The sequence below is a fragment of the Crocodylus porosus genome, unplaced genomic scaffold (assembly GCF_001723895.1).
Source record: "Crocodylus porosus isolate Cpor-Errol unplaced genomic scaffold, CroPor_comp1, whole genome shotgun sequence".
In the NCBI taxonomy this organism is placed as follows: Eukaryota; Metazoa; Chordata; order Crocodylia; family Crocodylidae; genus Crocodylus; species Crocodylus porosus.
Window position 1 is genome coordinate 1,741,324 of NW_017728932.1, and position 19,553 is coordinate 1,760,876.

Here is a 19,553-nt window from a genome sequence, read left to right on the forward strand (position 1 = left end):
TTTGTATGCCACACTCTGGCATATGTGCCAGGGGTTGTCTACCTCTGGTTTATAGTCTTTTTTGGTCCTGTGTCAATACCATGCTGACAAAACAGGGTTCTGGGCCATGACTATTTGCCACTGCAAAATTACTCCTTACTTCAGTTACTGCAATAGTAATAGGAGATAGCTGCATGCTTCCCTAATTATCATCTGTTTTGCCATGCTCTTGGTATGCTGACACCAGTGGTACTGAAGGCACCCCTCCTTGACTCGGGGCTCCCTTCAGAAAATGCCAGCTCTTAGATTTCACAAGTTTTTTGACTATGAAGAAATAATAGAGCAATTCTTCTATTGCAAAGAACTTAGAAAGACCACAACAGGGCAAAATGTTGTTGATTCCTATTTGAAATCTCTAGATTTATCGTGTGAATCATGTGTAGGAGTTTGCACTCCTACCAGTGCTAATATTGCCCAATATCCTACATCATCCTCAAAAGGGTTTCATTGCATCCCAGGGTGACACAGGACCCTGGTTGAGAATTGCTGGTCGGTAGCATCTCTGCAGCGTTTCCAAGGCTGTTGTTGAAATATGGTCCCTCCCACGTTTCTGTCCACACGGGAAAAAAGTCTGATGTCACGTGGTCACTGTTAGCGCCCTGCAAGGGGTCTCCAACACGGCTCTGGGCAGCGTGCCTGAGCCAGTTGTTGAGAGCATCCCTGGGCACGCACCAAACATCAACCATGCGACGCTCTTCTGCAGGTTGTCGGATCCTTGGCTTTCTAGATTGCTACCTGCGAGGCCCCTGATGCAGGGCTGCGGAAGATTTGGGAAGTCACCTCTTCAAGAGTGTCGCCGGTTAGCCAGGGCCCGCGCGCCCTCCACCCTGGACGAGCTGGGGCTGGGGGAGCCTTTGCTGCAGGCCTCTCACTCGAGGAGCCATTCGGGGCGGCGAAGGGAGGCTCGTGACCTGCTCGCGCTGGCTGGTCCCACCGGTGTGCGTCTAGAGCGACTCCGGACGTGGTGTACGCCCGCGACGGGGAGCTGCAGCGAGGGGCCTCGCCTGGAGCCGCGCGGCTGCTTGTAACGTCTGCTCGCGCGGCCGCCGCGCTCGGGGCGCGAGAGCCGGTCCCCGCGCCCAATCGCGGCTGGAGGGGACACCCGGGCCACGCCCCTCCCGCTCGCTGAGCTCTCCGATTGGCGGGGGCGGGCCCCGCTCCCACACATGGTGAATGAAGCGAGCCGCGGCGCTCCCCGCAGCGCCGGCCCCCTCGCGGCGCGGGCTCGGCCCGCCGCAGCATCCCGCCGCCACCTGCAATGGCCAAGAGGAGCTCTTTGTTCATCCGCGTAGTTGAAGGGAAGAATTTGCCCGCTAAGGACATGTGAGTACCAGATGGGCCCTGGAGGCGGTGGGGAAGGGGCTTTGTCTGAGCCGCCCGGCTCTCCGCTGCTTGCCACCACTATTTGTGGCTGCAGCTCGGTCTGGACACAGCAAAGGGGCCACACGGGCACGGTAAGCGCCAGCCCCCCTGCCCCTGGAAGCACGTGTGGGAAGGGGTACTGCTTCCCAGCCCCCCCCGCAGGCAGCTCCTCGGGGCTAGTCCGGCCTCTCCCGCCGAGGTCTTGCTCGACCGCAGTTCTTCGGCAGGCTCGACACCTCCTCCCTTCTTGCCCGTTGTCCGGCGCGGTCCTGGGGCGCCGGGCGTGCGCTAGGCTCCTGGTGTTACTGGCTCACGCGCAGCCTTGTCCAGTGGCAGTGCGTGCTCCGGGCTCTCGCCCAGCGCACAGACACACCCCTCCTCTGCAGGCATGTTTGGTGGCTCTAGAAAGTAGGAACTACACGTCTTCAGCACCTTTCTTATTCCTCATGTGGGTTCAGTTTTGCAGACGCTGGCTCACAACCAAAGAAAGCGTAACAGATCCAAAAGAGGCTGTTCTTGCTTCCTGTCTCAATCTTGATTTCCTTCATCAAGTGACCATTTTCTCTCCCAAGGACTGGATGTTTTGCAGAGGGACGGTTGGGGAGGGTGGCAGTTGCAGGGGTGATGGAAAGCAGCCAGTAAACAAAACGGGCAAGACGTTGCTTCTTGCCCCAGGGGCACTTTTGTTAAACACCTTCCCCTTTTAAATGCTTCATCTCAGCTGGGCTGGGACAGCTTTCCTGAAGCTTGTTTGTGTTCGGGAGTCAGCCTTCAGGGCGCTGCGACTTGGAGGCTGCCGGAAAAAAAGAAAACCCCCCAACAATCGCAATGGAAAAAGGACAGAAATAAATCAGCAAAGACATGGAACTTTTGCATTTCTAAGGGCTTGATTTGGGCTTTACATCTATAAGGCACCACCCTGCTCCTGATGGGTATGGGTATGGGTGAGGGAAGGATCAGGGTGAAAGAAAGAACATCTTAGAAATGACCTGCCCCCAGCCTGTGTTGATCATGACGGGGAATGGGTAGGCTGAGCAGTTCCCAAGGAGGCGGAGAGGTGAAGCGACTGGGGCGCAGGGCTGGGAAGTAGGAGAAGTGTGTTTTGTCCCTAGCACTCACTCCCCCCTGCCAGGTGACCTTCAGCAAGTTGCTTCCCCCGCTTGTGCCTCAGTTTCCCTATTTGTGAAAACAAGACAAGGCAAATGGTCCTTTCGCCGGCTGCTCAGTGCAGTCCTCTTAGGACCAGCCCTACAGTGGAAGTGGTGGTTCTTTTCTTTCTTTCTTTTTCTTTAACTTTGCAGCCAAATTCTGGTCAGATTTATATTGTGCAGAACCTGGCTAAATGACGGTGCAACATCTCTGCCCCTCTAGATGGTGAGTGGGCGTCGCCAACTAGACTGGTGGAGCAAAAGGATTTGAGATCTGGCCAAAGCTGTGGGTTTGATGGGCCAGTTGCTTCCTTAGAGAGTGCAGAAGTGTTTCAGAGCCTGAAAGAACAGTTATGGAGCCACGGGCTAGCGTAGTGCCTCACATAAAAGCTGCCTGGGCCCAGAAGCAGCCAGTCCATGTTGCTAGTAGATGTGCATCATTTTGAGGTTGATGGTCTGACCTCCCTTTGGGTGATGGCTGTTGCTCACCCAGGCCCTCTGGAGTCATATGTTGGGCTGCCACAGGGTGGACTGGAGTCCTGGTTCTTCCATGCCTCGGGATAGCAGCACTGTTCCTCCCTGAGCTGTTGAAGCAGCTGCAGAGCATGGGCATGGGGTGGAAGGAGATGGTGGAGCAATCCCAGAAGCCCCCCTTCCAATACCTGAGCCTGACTCTGAGGAAGGGTGGCCCAGTGGTTAGAGCAGCGGGGGGAATGGGAGATCTGGGCTCAGTTCCTTGCTGTGCAACAGACTTCCTATGTGACCATGGGAAATTCAAGTAGCCTCACTGGACCTCCATTTCCTACCTGTGACAAAGTGACAGCCCTGTCCTGTCTCAGGGGGGTGTTGTGAAGGGCTCATACTTGATGATGGGTCTCCTTACACCAAGCTACGCCAGGCGGCACCTTGCTGAACACAGCAGACCTGGTGCCAATGTAATGGCAGCACAAGACCAGAATCTGGTCCAGTGGCTCTTCATTCAGAGGGGAACAGATAAAGTCTGACAGCTTTGTGCTGCTGCAGCAGCGGTTTCCTTCTGCTACCATGGCAGTCTGGACTCTGGACCTAAAGAAAAGATCCCAGTCCTTCCTGCTGCCACTCCGTGTGAAACAACTGGGTTTAACTTAAAAGAATGGCTTTCTGACATTGATACAGATCTGCAGTCAGTGTGTAAAGTAGCATGGCTGCACTAACAGAGCTGTGCCCACTTGTAGCAGCATAGGGCCTTGCCCAGTGTATTTCTGGGCCTCTGTGGGTACACCTGCACTCTAGGCAAATTCTTGCCTGTGGGGGTGAAGCTGGAGCAGCTTCCCTGATTGCACCTTGGAGATCGTGATTCTGTAGGCCACCTCACCTGGGGTAAATCAGAACTGCTGTAGCAAAGCCAATGGGCCCATGTAGCTGTGCTCTAGCTGAGGCCTTGCACCTTTTGGCTGTAAACAACCCGGGAACCTCAGCTGTGTGCTCAAGCGCCAGCCTGGGGGTAACGGATCTGTCAGGCCGGTGGTCACTGTGCACATTGGCAGCTGCTGCTGGCATGGCAGTGGTATCCAATTCAGGCCACAGGGCACCCTGACGTTTTCGTCAGGCTTTTCTTTAATATATTAATGTGTTTGCCTTCTCAGCTGCCAGGAATGAATTTCACTCCTCAGGCAGCGCAGAGAGAGCCCTGCCTTGGCTCTGTTCCAGCTCGGGTCTGGCTTCACTGGCCCTTTTTGTGTTTGTCTTTTATATTATTAAATGCTTTGGAGCTGCCGTCAGGGGCTGTTACTCTGGAGAGTTCAGGGGGTCTAGCTCAGTGCTGGTATGTGTTGGAGATGGAAGGAAAAGGAGTGCTACACTTACCCCTCGATCTTTTAATTTCACTTTGACCTTCAACAGCCTTGGGCCTGTCCATCCCAGCTGGTAATGGGCTGAAGTTGCAAAAGCCCTCAAGCTGCAAAAACTTGATTTCTCCTTTTGCCTCTATTAACTTTACGCCAGTGTGACTCTGTGGGCTTCAAGGGATTTACTCCAGATGGGAAACAGCATAAACAAGAAGAGCTGCAGACTCTCAGAAGCCAGATCCTTAGATTTATGTCCATGGGACTCAATGAGGTGAAATCAATGAAGTCATTCCCTACTTGGCCTATGGCAGTGGTTCTTAACCTTGTTAGACTCAAGGCACCCCTTGGAAAATAGATTTCATAGACGTTAGGGCTGGAAGGGACCTCAAAGATCATCAAGTCCAGCCCCCTGCTCAAGCGGCAGGAATTCAGCTAGGGTCAAAGAATCCCAGCAAGATAGGCATCCAAATGTTTCTTAAAAGTGTCCAGAGTAGGTGCTTGCATCACCTCGATGGAGTGTATTCCAGGCTCTGGGGACACAGTCAGTAAGGAAGTTTTTCCTTATGTCCACCCTAAAAAAGTCTTCCAGGAGCTTGTGACCATTGGACCTTGTCATCCCTTGGAGTGCTCTGGTGAACAGGCGTTCCCCAAGATCCTGATGCACACCCCTTACGTACTTATAGGCTGCCACCAAGTCACCCTTGAGCCTGCGCTTCTCCAGGCTGAAGAGTCCCATGGCTCTCAGCCTCTCTTCTCTTGTCCTTTGATCATGCGCATGGCTCTCCTGGACTCTCTCAAGCTTCTCCACATCCTTTCTGAATTGTGCAGCCCAGAATTGGATGCAGCACTCCGGTTGCGGCCTCACCAAGGCTGAGTGCAGCGGAAGGATATCTTCCTGGGTCTTTCTTGAGATGCAAGCCAGAGTTTTGTTTGCTTTGCCAGCTGCGACATCACATTGGTGGCTCATGTTCATTTTGTGGCCAGTCATGACCCCCCAAGTCTCTTTCGGTCATGGTGCTAGCAAGTGCAGCACTGTCAAGCCTATAAGTGTGATGTGGGGTTCTCCCCTCCCCACCCCAGGTGGAGCACCTTGCATTTTTCCGTGTTGAATGCCATCGGGTTTTCATCCACCCACTTTGTGAACCTATCAAGGTCAGCCTGGATCAGCACCCTATCCTCAAGTGTGGACACTCTTCCCCATAGTTTGGTGTCATCCAGTCACCTTGCTGGGGTCACTTGACCCCCCAGTTGTCTTTCCTGCTTAATGTAGGGGCTGGACCTGATGATCTGCTGAGGTCCCTTCCGGCCTTCCAATCTATAAACTTAGCCGGTCCGCTTCTGACACCAGAGCCCAGATAATTTATAAAGACATTGAAGAGTACAGGCTCGGGAACAGAGCCTTGGGGGACACCACTGGTCATTACGTGCCATGATGATTCAGTTCTGTCAGCTACAACGCTCTGTGTCTGACTTCAGCCAGCTTTTAGCTTTCATCTATATTTTGGATTGGAAAAAATATAAGAACAATTCTTTCTGTTGCAAAGAACTCAGAATGACCATGACAGATCATAATGTTTGGCACACTGGATTCCTATTTGAAATTTCTCTTTTATATTGTGAATGATGTGTAGGTGTTTGCACACGTGACAGTGTGCAAAAACCTGTTGTGTGGCACCCCATGGCACCCTTAAGGGGCTCAGGAACCAGGGCTGAGAATCACTGTACTAGAGCAACTGATAGCAGAACTTTGATTTATAGTATTATAGCTTATCATCAATGTAATGCAAGACAGTGTGAAGTTTTACTGTTTGTTAGCCTGATTTTCTTCCTACTTCTGTTGTGCTATTGCCCTGGACTTTAGCTGAGCTGAGTCTGTGCCTGTGTAACATACATGTGAGTTAATAACTGGACTCAGCGTGTCTGTGGAGTCAGCTTCCATTAGAATCTGACCAAACCCCTGAGTTTCTTCCATTAGTGATGGTGTTGCATTTCGACCTGGTCCCAAATCTTTAGATACTGGTTTGTACAAGATTGATCAGGGCCTGTTTGTCGCACACATTACAAAGAGAGAAGCTGGCTCCAGTTGACTTCAGGGATGTTAGCCAGTGTTCAGTGCTAATCTGGGTCCAGCTTAAAATAGTGTTTTAGGCAAAATTCATAACAGTCAGTGCTTCTGGGCTGAGGGAATGGGATATAGAGCCGCTGACTTGCTCCTGCTTATCCAGGGAAAAGCATGCATTCACGCTTGTCAGCTGTGCCTCAGTCATGATTTTCCATGTTGCTTCTGGTTCCAGCAGGACGTGGCACTTAGGGGTGTAGCTGGCATGTGAACTGAGGTGCTAAGATCTTGTGATGGGTGAAATCTGTTTCCACCATTCCTGGAAGAATGACCCTGTCCACTGGCTGGGAGCCTCTGCTCTGCCCATAATCCTTCATGTTTCAGAGGCATTGTGTTTCCCACCTAGATGCTCACAAGCCAGATGCTGTTTTCATGCTGTGGTTCTGGCAGTGCTTCCTACCAGCCCTGGGGAAGGGGGACCTGTTCTCCTCTCCAACTTGCATGCAGATGATAAGGGTTCTACATAAAAGTGGGGGTTTTGGTGGTTTTGGACAACTGGGGATTTGTAGGAGCCAAAAATAGTGCAGGCAGGTGTTGTGAGAGTCATCCCCCTTTCTCCTCCCACCCATCTCGCTCCAGCTGTCCATCCTCAGCTGTGCCAGGTTGCCTGATCCATCTCAGTACAGGTTCCAGAAGCAGCTCTGTGGACCTGAGTGGCAACAGCCCCTGCTTTCCCCAGCCCCAACCCAAAGCCCACTGAATACCCATGAGTCCTTCCTTTCATTGCAATGGGCTTGGATTAACCCTGTCTTTGGTCCTGTGCATTGCCGTGATGGCACACCTTGGTTCATGGCCAAAGGCCATGTGCCTGTCCTGGCTTTGCATAAGTGGAGGCTCCCTGAGCTGCATTGTTTCTTGCTGTCCCCACTGAAGTTGGTGGATTTCTACCAGGGTGAATTTTAGTCAGTGGTCTCTCATGTCTGCCATGCAGATGAAGAGGCACTAGGATCCAAGACATACTTTCACTGTAGGCTGGATCCTGGGATCAGAGCTGTCAGAGACAGTGGGCCACTGTGCTAATCCTGTACGGCATCATCCACTCATTAAGGCAGTAGGTCTTGACCCCAAGTCTTTCCTATCCCCCATCAGCAAAAGGCCATGCTCAGCGTGTTCTTCAGCTCAGCCAGGACATCCCAAATGGAACATGATTGGCATTTGGGCAGCTAACTAATTCCTAGCTAGTCTTGGGATGGCACAGCATTGAGCAGCAAGAATTGGCTGGGGATGGTTATAGCATCTTCTTGCCAGCGACTTCAGTTAGAGCAGTCAGTAGGTGAAGAGGTCCTGTTGCCACTTTGGTGGCTCTGTGGGATGCCATGATGCTGTGCATCTCTGCCAGGCTTGCTGCTGTGCCAGCAGGGAAGGGAGCATGAATGAACGCCCTCAGTTGATTCACCTTCATTGACTAAGTTTGTCTGTATGATACTGTCAGACGGAATAGCCCTGCTGGCTCCCAATGGAGACAGCTTGTACAGCAGGAGTAAAAGCTGGGCAGTTTCCATGGACAGCTGCCGGAGCAGGGACATCCTGCCTCTCAACAGTCTAATAAAATTTTGCTTTCCTTCTTGGCAAATACCAATGCACAAACCAATCTGGAAGCCTGGCCAGTGAGCTGAGCAAAGGCAAGATGCTCATTTCTATTTGCTGGAGTAACCCAAGCTGCTGCTGCAATACAACCATGCCACTCCGTGCTTAGCGTACCATCTAAGATTGTATCCAATGTGTCGTTCCCCCGCCCGGCCATGAGACAGATGTCAGTATCCAAATGGGGAAACACAGGGACAGAGATCGGAAGTCAGTTGCTGGAGCACAGACCTCAGGTCTGCACCTTACAGTTCCTCAGAGAGAGGGCACAGGACTCTCAAATGCTCTCACCCTCTGGCTATACCAGTCTATCTTTTTATGTTCATCTGCATGTGACCTGATACATCTGGAATTTTTGAGGGTGGAGTTCGGTGTCAAACTCTCTTAGACCCCCTTTGAAAATGAAACCTGGGGTATTGAAAGTGTGCAGCTGTGTTGTGTGGGTGGGGGGCTGAGCAGAGGTATAAGGGATATGTGAGGGAGGGAGGTGGATTCTTGTAGCTTTTTCTGTTTCTATTTCTATCCCAGTTAAAATACCTGCCTGCTGGACTTGTCTTGCAACACTTGGGGGAGGATTGTTTTTTTTGTGATTTTTCTACTTATCTTCCAGGAGAAGATGAACAGGCAGATTCTGTGGTTTCACTGGTAAATTTTTAATGACAAAAATTACATTAGTACATTAGCAGTACCGTTAGAGGCTTATACAATAACACTTTAGCCCTTTTAGCTTGCAGATGGCTTAGAAAAGATCCCTGATTTTGCTTCTTCATAATACATGTTAAAGCTATCGCTCTTTTTTATTTTTTAATTCTTGCATTTAAAAATGTAGGTCTTACTAATGGTACCTTTTCTAGGAAGGCACCAAGCATGTTATAATACCTAGCGTATACATGTTACAACATGTTAATTCTGGTATTTACCCAACTAGTTGAGTTTGAACGTGTGCTAATAGGTTGTGGTAAACCCTGTTAACCTGTGGCTTACCTTTGTCTTTGTTAGGGAATTATAGCAAATGCTAGCCAGCCTGAGTTGTCTAACATATGTAGACAAGTGTGTCTTGCATTTTTCAAAAGGTAAAATGCAAAATCCCATTTTCCAAAAGTGCTTTTGACACTTCAGTCTTGTTCACAATCAGTTGAACTTAGGTTTGCAAGTCATTGAGGTGGTTTTGAAAACGTTGTTCCAGTCCTCTGTGCTTTAATAGAAATCTAAGAGGTTTGTGACATCTTGAATATAGAGCAAATTAAACCTATTTGAGCAGAAAAGCTATTTTTATTCAGACATTTAAAGCTCTTTAAGGCTTATTTAATATCCTGGAAATTATTGTAAGGGGAAAAATAATACTGTTAGTCAGGAACCCAACAGCTTCCCTTAGAACTCTCCATCTCCATCTCTGAGTCATTCAGTGAGTCCTCTAGCTAAAGTGGGAAGACAACACTTGTTGTGGGAAAAAAGTATATTGGAAGCCCCCATTTGGACTTCTAGAGCCATCACAGGAAGAAGGCACAGCATCCATTTTATATCCCTTTGCAGCTCACCTTTTAGACTCACTTTTAATGCTATTTTCCTATTAAGCCAGGAGGCTTTAGAAATTGCCTGCCTCATTAAAACGAACATTCTCTGTTGTTTTTTTACTATCGCTTCTATGACCTATTGGGCATCCATTTTCCTGGCAGCCAGGGAAAATACCAGTGGCTTAAAAGTGAAAGACAAAAAGCCATACATGCAAAATGAGCTACTGCCCTTTCTTTTTAGAGGCTTGCTTTGCAGCCTGATTCAAAAGTCCTGCTTCATTTAGCATCACCAATGATTAACGTACCCTAGGGACAAGAAGACTCGGGCACCGGAAGCGATAGATGCAACTCAATCCAGGGCATTTCGTTAGAGAACTGTCGCTGCCTCCCAACAGTGAAGGCTGCTAATAAACTCTGGATATTAAAACCCTGCTGGGAGGAAGCGTGGAAGGGGCTTCCAGCTAGGTTGGAGTAGACACCTCCTGCATGAACAGGTCTTTCTGGCTCCTGCTTTGTTTACTTGCCTTTGTTTAGATGAAAAATGCCTGTTCAGCCATAATGCTCCTAAGGGAATAATAATAGCCCCCCATTACCAAAGCGTAGGAGAACCTACAGTCTTTTTGTTTCATCTGTCCTCACAGCAGTGCTGGGAGGCATGGCTGTGCTGTCACCATCTCTCTGCATCTCTTAATAGGGAATAAGGAGCATCTTTCCCACAGAGTTGATTGCAATCCTGCTCCCACCAGACTCGGGTAAAAGGGTTTTGTGTGCTTTTATTTCAAGCTAGGCCTGGAGTATGAAGGAAAGCCCAGGCTTTGCTTTTGCTGTGGCTGGTAGCCTACCACCTCTGCAGGGAGGCTGTCAGCTGAATCAGCAAGTGCGTAGTCCTCAGTGCTTTCCCACAGTTCCCCGGGACAGATGGATCTTCCCACAGTTTATGGAGAAAGAGGCTCTGCTTGCTACAGTACAAAGCTTTATGGGATGTGTTCCAGGAGGTCCTAGAGACACACTGGGGGTTGCAGTAGTAGGGAGGGTGTAGGAACTTGAGTGTGGTTGCTCACATAGGCCAAGGTAACTCAGGTACTGATCATCCAGGTTACCTCTGCAATGGAGATATACCTGATTCACAGAGAGGAACTGGAGCCAGGTCCTTCAAGTAGTCTGGTGGTGTCCTATCTGTTCTTCCCTGCTGGACTATCCTCCCTGTCCTCCTTTTCTGGAGGCTTTGGGGCAGTGAGGGGGCAATGCAGAATGGCTGCTACTAGGAGGAGATGGGGAAGAAACTAACCGTTTCAGAAGCACTGTGTTTGCGTTTGTGTTAGGAGTGGAGGCTCTGCGATCTCTCCTAGCACATGAGTTGCTGCTGTGAATCCACATGTGCAGCAAGTCTTGAGGCTGTCTGGCTCCATGAAGAGTCATTAGTGACTTGGACGAGGGGGTAAAAAGCACCCTGTTCAAATTTCCTGATGACACTAAGATGTGGGGGGATGTGGGCATGCTAGAAGGAAACAACAGGCTACAATCGGACCTAGACAGGTTACAAGGGTGGGTGGACGAGAATAGGATGGGATTCAGCATAGACAAGTGCAAAGTGATGCACCTGGGGAGGAACAACCGGCAACATACCTACAGGTTGGGGAACTCCCTTCTCATCAGTGCAGAGGCAGAAAGGATCTTGGAGTCGTCATTGATGCCAAGATGAACATGGGCCGGCAGTGTGGGGAGGCAGTCAGGAAGACCAACCGCACCTTGTCATGCATCCACAGATGCATCTCGAGCAGGTCCAAGGAGGTGATCCTCCCCCTCTATGCAGCACTGGTCAGGCTGCAGCTGGAGTACTGCATCCAGTTCTGGGCGCCGCACCTCAGGAGGGATGTGGACAACATGGAGAGGGTCCAGAGGAGGCCACCCGCATGATCGGGGCAGCAGGGCAGGCCCTACGAGGGGAGGCTACGGGACCTGAACCTGTTCAGCCTCCACAAGAGAAGGCTGAGGGGGACCTAGTGGCCTGTTACAAACTAGTGAGGGGGATCAGCAGGCATTGGGGGAGTCCCTGTTCCCCCAAGCACCGCCAGGAATGACCAGGAATAATGGTCACAAGCTGGCAGAGGGTAGATGCAGACTAGATATCAGGAGGCGCGACTTCACCGTCAGGGCGGCTAGGATCTTGGACCAACTTCCAAGCAAAGTGGTGCTGGCTCCTGCCCTGGGGGTGTTTAAGAGGAGGCTAGATGTACACACTGCTGGGGTCGTTTGACCCCAGTACTCTTTCCTGCCATGGCGGGGGGTCAGACTAGATGATCTACTCAGGTCCCTTCCGACCCTAGAAACTATGAAACTATGAGTAGAGAAGAAACATTTATCATGTAGGTTGGAGCAAGGGATACCTGGGGGCTCTGCCACTACTGGTAGGCAATTACAACCCTAGTGCTTCACCCGCAACCCGTGCTAGGTACTATACAAACATGAGTCACTTAGCCACTGTGCAGCTTGGATGCTCTAGTAATTGGGGCTATAAGAAACCCCCTGGGTTTCAGTCTTACCCAGAAAGGATGGGTAATACTGACATACTTGACAGGTGAGCTGAGGACTGAGTGTTGTATGTGAAGCACTTTGAGAAACTTGGATGAAAGGTGCCACAGACATGCAAAGCATAGGTACTGTCCAGATCTTGGGGCAATTGAAAATGATGTGCCAGCTGCCTTTTCCAGTCCTAGGGTCATCTACTTAATGGAGGTAAATCTGGCATAGGTCAAAGACTAACATGAAACTGCATGGACTTATTCCAGCTAAGGAGCTGGTCATGGTATCTCTCATGGCTTTCAGAAAGGAACTGTACAGGCCAATTTTTCCCCTTCTATGAACATCTTCTTTACCTACTTAGTTTGTCTAAGGCAGGAAGCACTGTCAGCAGTAGTATGTATTTAATAGGATCAGATCCACTGATTTCATTTAAAGCCTATCCAGAATGCAGTTATAGATATGAACATTATTGAAATGCTGGGAGAAATATATTCTTAGCAACCTGAAATTACTCTCAGCATAACACATAGACAGGAATGATCAGCTCGCCATAAAATGAAATTGCTTTGGAAAATGTGTTGTCAAATAACAGAGAGTCTAAGTGACGCAGGAGCAGTCAGAATGGTGCTCATAAAAGGACAAAAACCAATACTCATAAAAAAAAAAAAATGAGGTCAGTCATTTTTATCTGAGGCGAGTTTATAGATGGCTTTGAAAATTGCCCATTATTAGGCTTGTATTTTCTTTCTAGAAACGCACTGAACAAATCGTGAGTCCCTCGGCCACCTTTGGGAAGAAGATAGGCACACACAAATTGCCAGAGTAGATCAGATGCAAAAGCTGTGCTTCTCTTCTACTGGTTGGGAACTATAGCATGCGGAAGTTAAGTGACTCACCTAAGTTCACACCAGAAGCCTGCAGTAGAGTAGGGAACTGACCCCAGGTCCCAAGCCCCTGGCATTTGTAACCCACATCTACTCAGTGTGGTGCCCTGTTCCCTCTCCAGCAGGGACTTCAGTGGGGCCTATTGCTCGCTATGTGTGTGGGTGCAGAATGAACGTGGGACTTTGGCTTTGAAATCCAAATTAGTAGCTGACACGCCGTCTCCCCACCTTTTGTTATCCAAGGCTGTAAGGGACTCATCAATCTATATATATATATATATATATATATATAAATAACAAGGATCAGGCTGAATGGAGGTTATACCAACACCTTGGTGCCTAACCCCATTTCTTCCTCCAGACAGCCATGGTGCTTAGTATGGGGAGCAGTGCTGTGGAGAGAGTACCTCAAGTGCAGAGAGTCAGTGCAGCATCCAAGCAATGATGCTAGTCCAGCTCATGACCAGCAGCCCTCTCACAAGTATTATGCTTGGTTCTCTCTTCAGGAGAATTTATCTGTCATCCCCTTTTACAGCTCTTCCTCATAAAATACATTTCTCTTGGCCTGGGAGGGTTTGCTTGTTGTGCCAGCCTGACTTCACGTACACACTCACATGCTGCCTTAGCACGTGTGCCCAGTGTTGGGTGTTGCGTGGGGTCTTGTGACCTCTGGAGGGGTCCTCGATTACCCTGGGGAAAGCCTAGAAACTCTCCTGCCACGACTTTGATAGAATCTTCAGTGGTGGGTTCCCCTTCTGAGGACTCTTCCAAGTAGTTCGCACCTCCTGATGGGTATCTGTGGAGCTCCGCCCCCGCATTACTCCTTCCATACGCCAGCCTCCGGGATGAGTCACTTGGTCTTCATGTGGCTTGCCTTTCGGTTGCATCAGTCCTAGTTCTTCATGTTGCCCGCGCTTCCAGGGCGGTTAGTTCACTCTGGCCTTCTGGTGTTTCTTCACGGCCAGCCAGCCATTTGAGGCTACTCCCATCTCCCAGAGCTCTGCCTGTGCCCCAGCCAAAGCAAAAGAAGAAGAAAAACCAAAAGAACAAAAATGGGAAAAGGAAAAACAAGAAAAAAAACCTGAGGGAGTAGGTTAGCAGCCCCTCCTCCCTCACAACCCCTGTGACTGGGGCTTGAGCCATCCCGCGACATTGCTCCAGGTCCTCACTTCTGTCGGACCTATCTTCCTTCATTGGTGCTGGCTCTTCAGCTGAACACCAGTGCTGCCTGCACTCGGCATGGGGAGCACCTTCCTTGCTGGGTGTCTCCCCCACTCTCTCTCCATCTCTGCAAGTTCCAGTTTTTATTCTGACTGGGCGACGTTCTCTGATGATGTCAGGTGCCCAAGCCAGCTCCAACCGGAAGTAAGCGTGGCTTACAAACCACGTGGGCTGGTTCTTCTTGGCGCAGCTCATCCCGTGCTGCCCGGCCTGAAATTGGTAAGTGTGCCCTGGTTTCAGGGCTTTCTTTGTGGGAGTGGGTCACCCTCATCCCCTGTCCTACCGCAGGGAGGGTTCCCCGTTCCCCCAGTGACCATCTCCCTGGGACACTTGTGATGCAAATCATTAAGACTTCCTGTTTTTCAGGGGGAAAAAAATCTGCTTGGCTTCATGTTTGGGTCTCTCCTGCCCGTAATTTCTTCCTATGACTGGAAATCTCCATCTAATGGCCAGTATGCCCACAAGCCTGCGTTTACTACTTGCCTGTTAGTAGCAGTTGTCTGCTTTGTGTGGCCCAGCCTGCTTGGGGTGGCTGCAGTGAAAAGATGCTGCCCCATCCTGGTATTTCCCCTTCCCTTCCAAATCAGGCTCCTAACTCTGACATTTCTCCTCAAGGAGAGAGGCTGTGGCCACGCACACACACAGGTGAAGGTGCCCTGCTGCTGCCTCTAGGTTCAAAGCACAATGAAGCCAATGGGGCTCCTCAACCTTGAACATAGTGAGCTTTGCCACCAGGCCAAAGATTCTGCCCTCTGATTATGATGCCTGTGGTATCCAAGCACCTCTGTTGGGTCCCTCATTCTTTCCCTCCTTGGCTCTGCCCAGTGTAAGCCCAAAAAAATGTAGGATTCTGGACTAGTCTAGGGATTGGCACGATGCCTCATTCGATGAGTGACAGAAAAGCTTTATTTACTACAAGTATTGAAAGGCAAATGAGTTTAAACCAAAGCAAAGTCCTGTAATTAGCTATATGGTGATGATTTCTCACCAAACAGGTGACAAGAGAGATGGTCTGTTTCCTCCAGGATCTCGAGATAGCTGGGGCACAGCAGCAGTTGGTGTCAGAGAGATTTCTCACTCTTGAAGCGCGTGCTGTTAGCTGTTTTCACTTAGTTCTTATACCCTTAGTCCAGCATCTGCAAAGCATTCTTGTAGTTGTGCAAATCAAGAGAGAGTCCCAAGCAGTATTTGACAAGAAAATCCTGTTAATCAAACTGCTCATCGGAAAGTTCCAATTTGAATGAATTGCCTTTCTCAGTGACAATAAGTTATCCATGTCCACTAAGTTTGGAACATAACAAGAAACTGATTAACAGCCAGGAAAAATGCAAGGTTTTGGGGAGTGTCCTTGGAAAATCAAGGGAATCACTAGCCAAAACAGAAGTAAATCTGGAGGAGACATCTATCTCATATGGAGAATGACTCTTTTTGTACATAACGTGAGTTAATTGCAAAAGAAATATTTACCATACTAATTAACAAGGATCCTGGTTTTCTGTTTTCCCATGGAAAAACAGAGAAAACCACAGATTTCCCCTTTTTATCAGAGAAAATGTGGATTTCTCCTTTTTAGCAGAGAAACCCATGGATTCTCTCCTTTTGCAAACAGCTCTGCCGGCTGGTTGAGCTCCAGCCTGCAAGAGCTACTTGCAAAAGGGTGGGAAACCCCCAGCCCTGCCTGGAGGGAGAGTGGGGAGGGAAGGGCGGGGCTGCAGGCTCTCAGCCAGCCACCGCTCTGCTTGGCTCAGCTTCACTCTTTGCTCTTGGAGCCTGAGGTAAATGGGGCTTGCTGGGGGCCCCTCTGGCAGGGCTGGGGGATTGCAGGTCATGGCTGGAGGGGCACCACCAGGGCTGGGGAGAGCCAGGAGCTGGCTTTGCCCCCACCCGAGCAGGCAGCAGCAGCAGGATAGCCAGCTCCATGCTGCTTCTGCTGCAGTTGCCTGATGCTGGGGGCAGGGAGCTGCAGACTTGGGTCTCTGGCCCCATAGCCCTGGCAGTTGGAGGCCCTCTCCAGCAAGGCCGGGGAGGCAGGGGCTGTGGGTAGGGGCAAGAGGCAAAAGTAGGGCGGGGGGCTGTTTTGGGAGCAATGAGGGGCACCAACAGGGTTGGGATGGCTTTGGAGGCGAGTGAGGGGCACTAGCAAGGCTGGAGGGGTCATTGGGGAGTGAGGGGCACCAGCAGGGCTAATGGGGCTGCAGGGGTCTTTTAATAATGGATTTTGGGAGTTTTATCAGAGGATATGCAATTTTTTTTGTCAGAATTTGTGATCATTTTGTTTTTATCAGAGAAAACCAGGATCCTTGCTAATTAATCAAGTATAGACATTTCACACTGTTACATACCAGACAACTAGGAGCCTGCTTGAAATCATCATGAATATAGTAAGATAAGCTGGAAGGGATTTCATAGACATCATAGACATCAGGGCTGGAAGGGACCTCGGGAGATCATCGAGTCCAGCCAGATGTCTTGGCTATGAACTCACATCCTCTTGCACTATGCAGTTAGCTTCAGCATTTTATATTTCAACTTTTTTGAGTAGGCCTTGGCTTAGCATGAGTTTCAGAGTCATCACCAGCCTTTCTGATACTGCTCTGTTGCTCTGCTGGTGATGATGCTGGTGAGGACATGACTTTAAGCCTGGCACTAGCATTGGTTACCACTGTATTGTCTATAAGTGTTTCCCTCCCCATGGGGAGGCAGCCAGTGGACTGAGGGGTCTGGAGTAGTTTCCTGTCCAAGATGAGAGGGGGTGCTGTGGCACACAGCCCTTCAGTGCCTCTTGAGAAGGTGGGTTCTGGTGGTACTCTGCCCCATGATGCTGCTGGGCCACATGCAGGCAATGTAGCCCTGATCTAATGTTAGGACTTGGAAGCTTGAAATGGCTGGTCAGCCTAGCCTGGGGCAAGACTGCTTTCTGGGGCATGGGGTTTTGTCTGAGCCACAGCTTTCGTTATTTTAGCAGCATGTAACTTGAAAATCCTCCTACCCCTTGAGTCTCAGGCCCAGGGGCAGAAGGACTCTTGCCCAACTTGCTTGAGAGATGAGCAAAAGTCTCTGCCCTAAGCAGTAGCCCTGCCTTTGCCTGACTTCAGCAATTGGTGTCTACACTTGTGTGAAGTGCCATGTTTTGGATTGAGCATCTGAGTTGTGCCGAGCAGGGTAAAGGCTTTCCCTCACTGAACTAAATTGGAGGGTGAGCTGAGTTCTGCTTAACCCAAAGCCCCAAGAGTCCCTGCTTCTGACTCTGTTGCTATGGGGCAGGGTTTGCACAAAACTATTCTGCAGCATCCACACAGGTTAGGGTGGATGCTTAAACTGACTTGGCTTTCCCCAGGCTCCAGACCATTCACTCAGTCCTGCAGGATAACTTCTTAGAGCATTTGTGCACAGACTCCCCGCCCTATGCAGGTTGGGGACTTCCTGTTTTTTTCAGAGCTGAGATTACTAGCTCTATTTAATGCCATGGCCCATGCAGCTGTCAGGTGGAATGACTTCCATCCAGTCCTGACCTGGGCCATCAACTAGTCAGTGACTTGGGTGAAAAGGTCAGCCACCTACACCCTTTCCTCTGGCCTTCTTGTGTGTGCTGCCAGGTTTGCTCTGCAGCTTACCTCAGTGAACGCTAATAGCATGTTGAGCAAGGCAGATTGGGTTTTGGTTAGACATCAGCAGCACAAGAGCAGCAAGGACCCTCCTGCTATCATGGCCATAGAAGTCACATGCTATCAGACATGCTCCAGGACGCACTGATTCAGTCTGTGGTGCCCGGGTAGAGAATGTGCCAGGTCATTATTGCTACACTTCATCTCTGGCCAGGGACTTAGCATTGTGTGTCTTAAGAAAGCTCAGCTCCCAGTGAATTCAGTCCCAGTCTTCAGACCATAAAAATAGGAGGCTTGGGAAGCAGCAATGGGAGTACGTCATACCAGTAACACAAACAGATCCCCCAGGAGCAATCAGCCCCAGTACCAGGCTCTCTGGAAGAAAAACGGGCAGATGATGAGTTCAAAAGGCTGGAAACCTTACTTCTATAAATAGAGCCCTGCAGCTACTTCTATAAAGTATGGGCATCTGCAGGAGGAGCTACAGTACTGGACATCGTGGCAGGCTACGTTTCCCTTTGCTGACGTATTTATTGGGAGCTCCAGTGATGATGCAGGCACTGGAGGGCACTGCCCGGCCTCTGTAACATGACGTGACTTCAGGTTGCCGCTAGAGCTGATTGCCCTGGTCAGCGTTCTCCTGTTGCCTTTGCAGTCCCTGCTGTAGCACTGATAGAAGATCCCGGTTCCACACGCCAGGAAGATCTGTTCTCTCTCTTTATCTTGAAACTTGTCAAAGGCTTTTGCCACCTCACTCCAGCTGTGGCGAGTTGCTGGTTCAGTGGGACTTCCTCTTGAGCAACAGCAAGAGGCAGGGCACCAAGATCTCTCTTCAGGGGGAGCCAACAAACAGTTAAATTCTCCCCAGTGAAAGATGGGGGTTTGTGGCTGTGGGAGCAGGAGGCTCATGAGCTCCATGTTGCCAGACTGGCTGGATATACTAGTCTGGCTTAGTCTACTGTCCCCATGGGCAAACCTGACTGGGCTAGTGATGGTGAGCTGTGGAGGTGTGCCTCATGAAGCTCCTGGCTGCAACATACATTAAAGAACAGGAAGTATCTCACACCCTAACATTGGAGTGGGGCCCAGCGGGTTGTATCCTTGGAGCTCTCCCCTCCTATAAATGTTAGGGTCCTGCTGTTTGGTCCATGAGAGCTTGATCTATCTGTGACTGTTTTGGCAGCTCAGGAAACAGCTGCATCCCTTCCAGTCTGTGGAAGCCCTTAATCACTCTGCCTCAGGCTGACGGGTCACAAACAGCCAGCCTGATGGAGGAAGCTGGGAGTATTCAGCACCACTTAGAGAGAGAGTTCCTCATACTGGGTGTTGATGGATGAAGGGAAATCTGTGCTGGCAGCCAAATAGCTTGAGAGATTCCCAGTCAGGCATCACTGTGTTTACAAGGGAGCTGGCATCTGAGATTTATTACCTTCATGCTCTGTGACTAAGACAGAATGTGCTACCAGCCTAGCTCGGTGCAGGCCATGTCATTCCAGATGCCGTAGGGTGAAAAACACTTCTGTAGATACTTTTTGTCTAGAAGGGACCTTTAGCTCATCTAGGCTGACCAGTTGTGCAACACAGGCCAGAGCTTTCTATTCATTTCTCTCTCTGTTGTGGGGGAGCCAACAAACACGATGGGCAACTTAGTCATCATGCCAGATGACAAAGCTAACATATTTAACGATTTCTTTGCCTCTGTCTTCCTAAGTAGGGACCAGTTCAGCC

The 19,553-nt window shown here is 50.0% G+C and overlaps 1 protein-coding gene across 1 annotated transcript in view; it reads left to right on the forward strand.

The window, feature by feature from the left end:
• The first annotated feature begins 1,271 nt into the window (after positions 1-1,271).
• The window catches only part of LOC109317005 (ras GTPase-activating protein 4-like), a 47,562-nt gene continuing 29,280 nt past the window's right edge, over positions 1,272-19,553 (forward strand). The window contains exon 1 of the mRNA XM_019545407.1: positions 1,272-1,362. Coding sequence (XP_019400952.1) covers positions 1,298-1,362 — 65 coding nt within the window. The 5' untranslated portion in view covers positions 1,272-1,297. The remainder of the gene's footprint in view (positions 1,363-19,553) is intronic.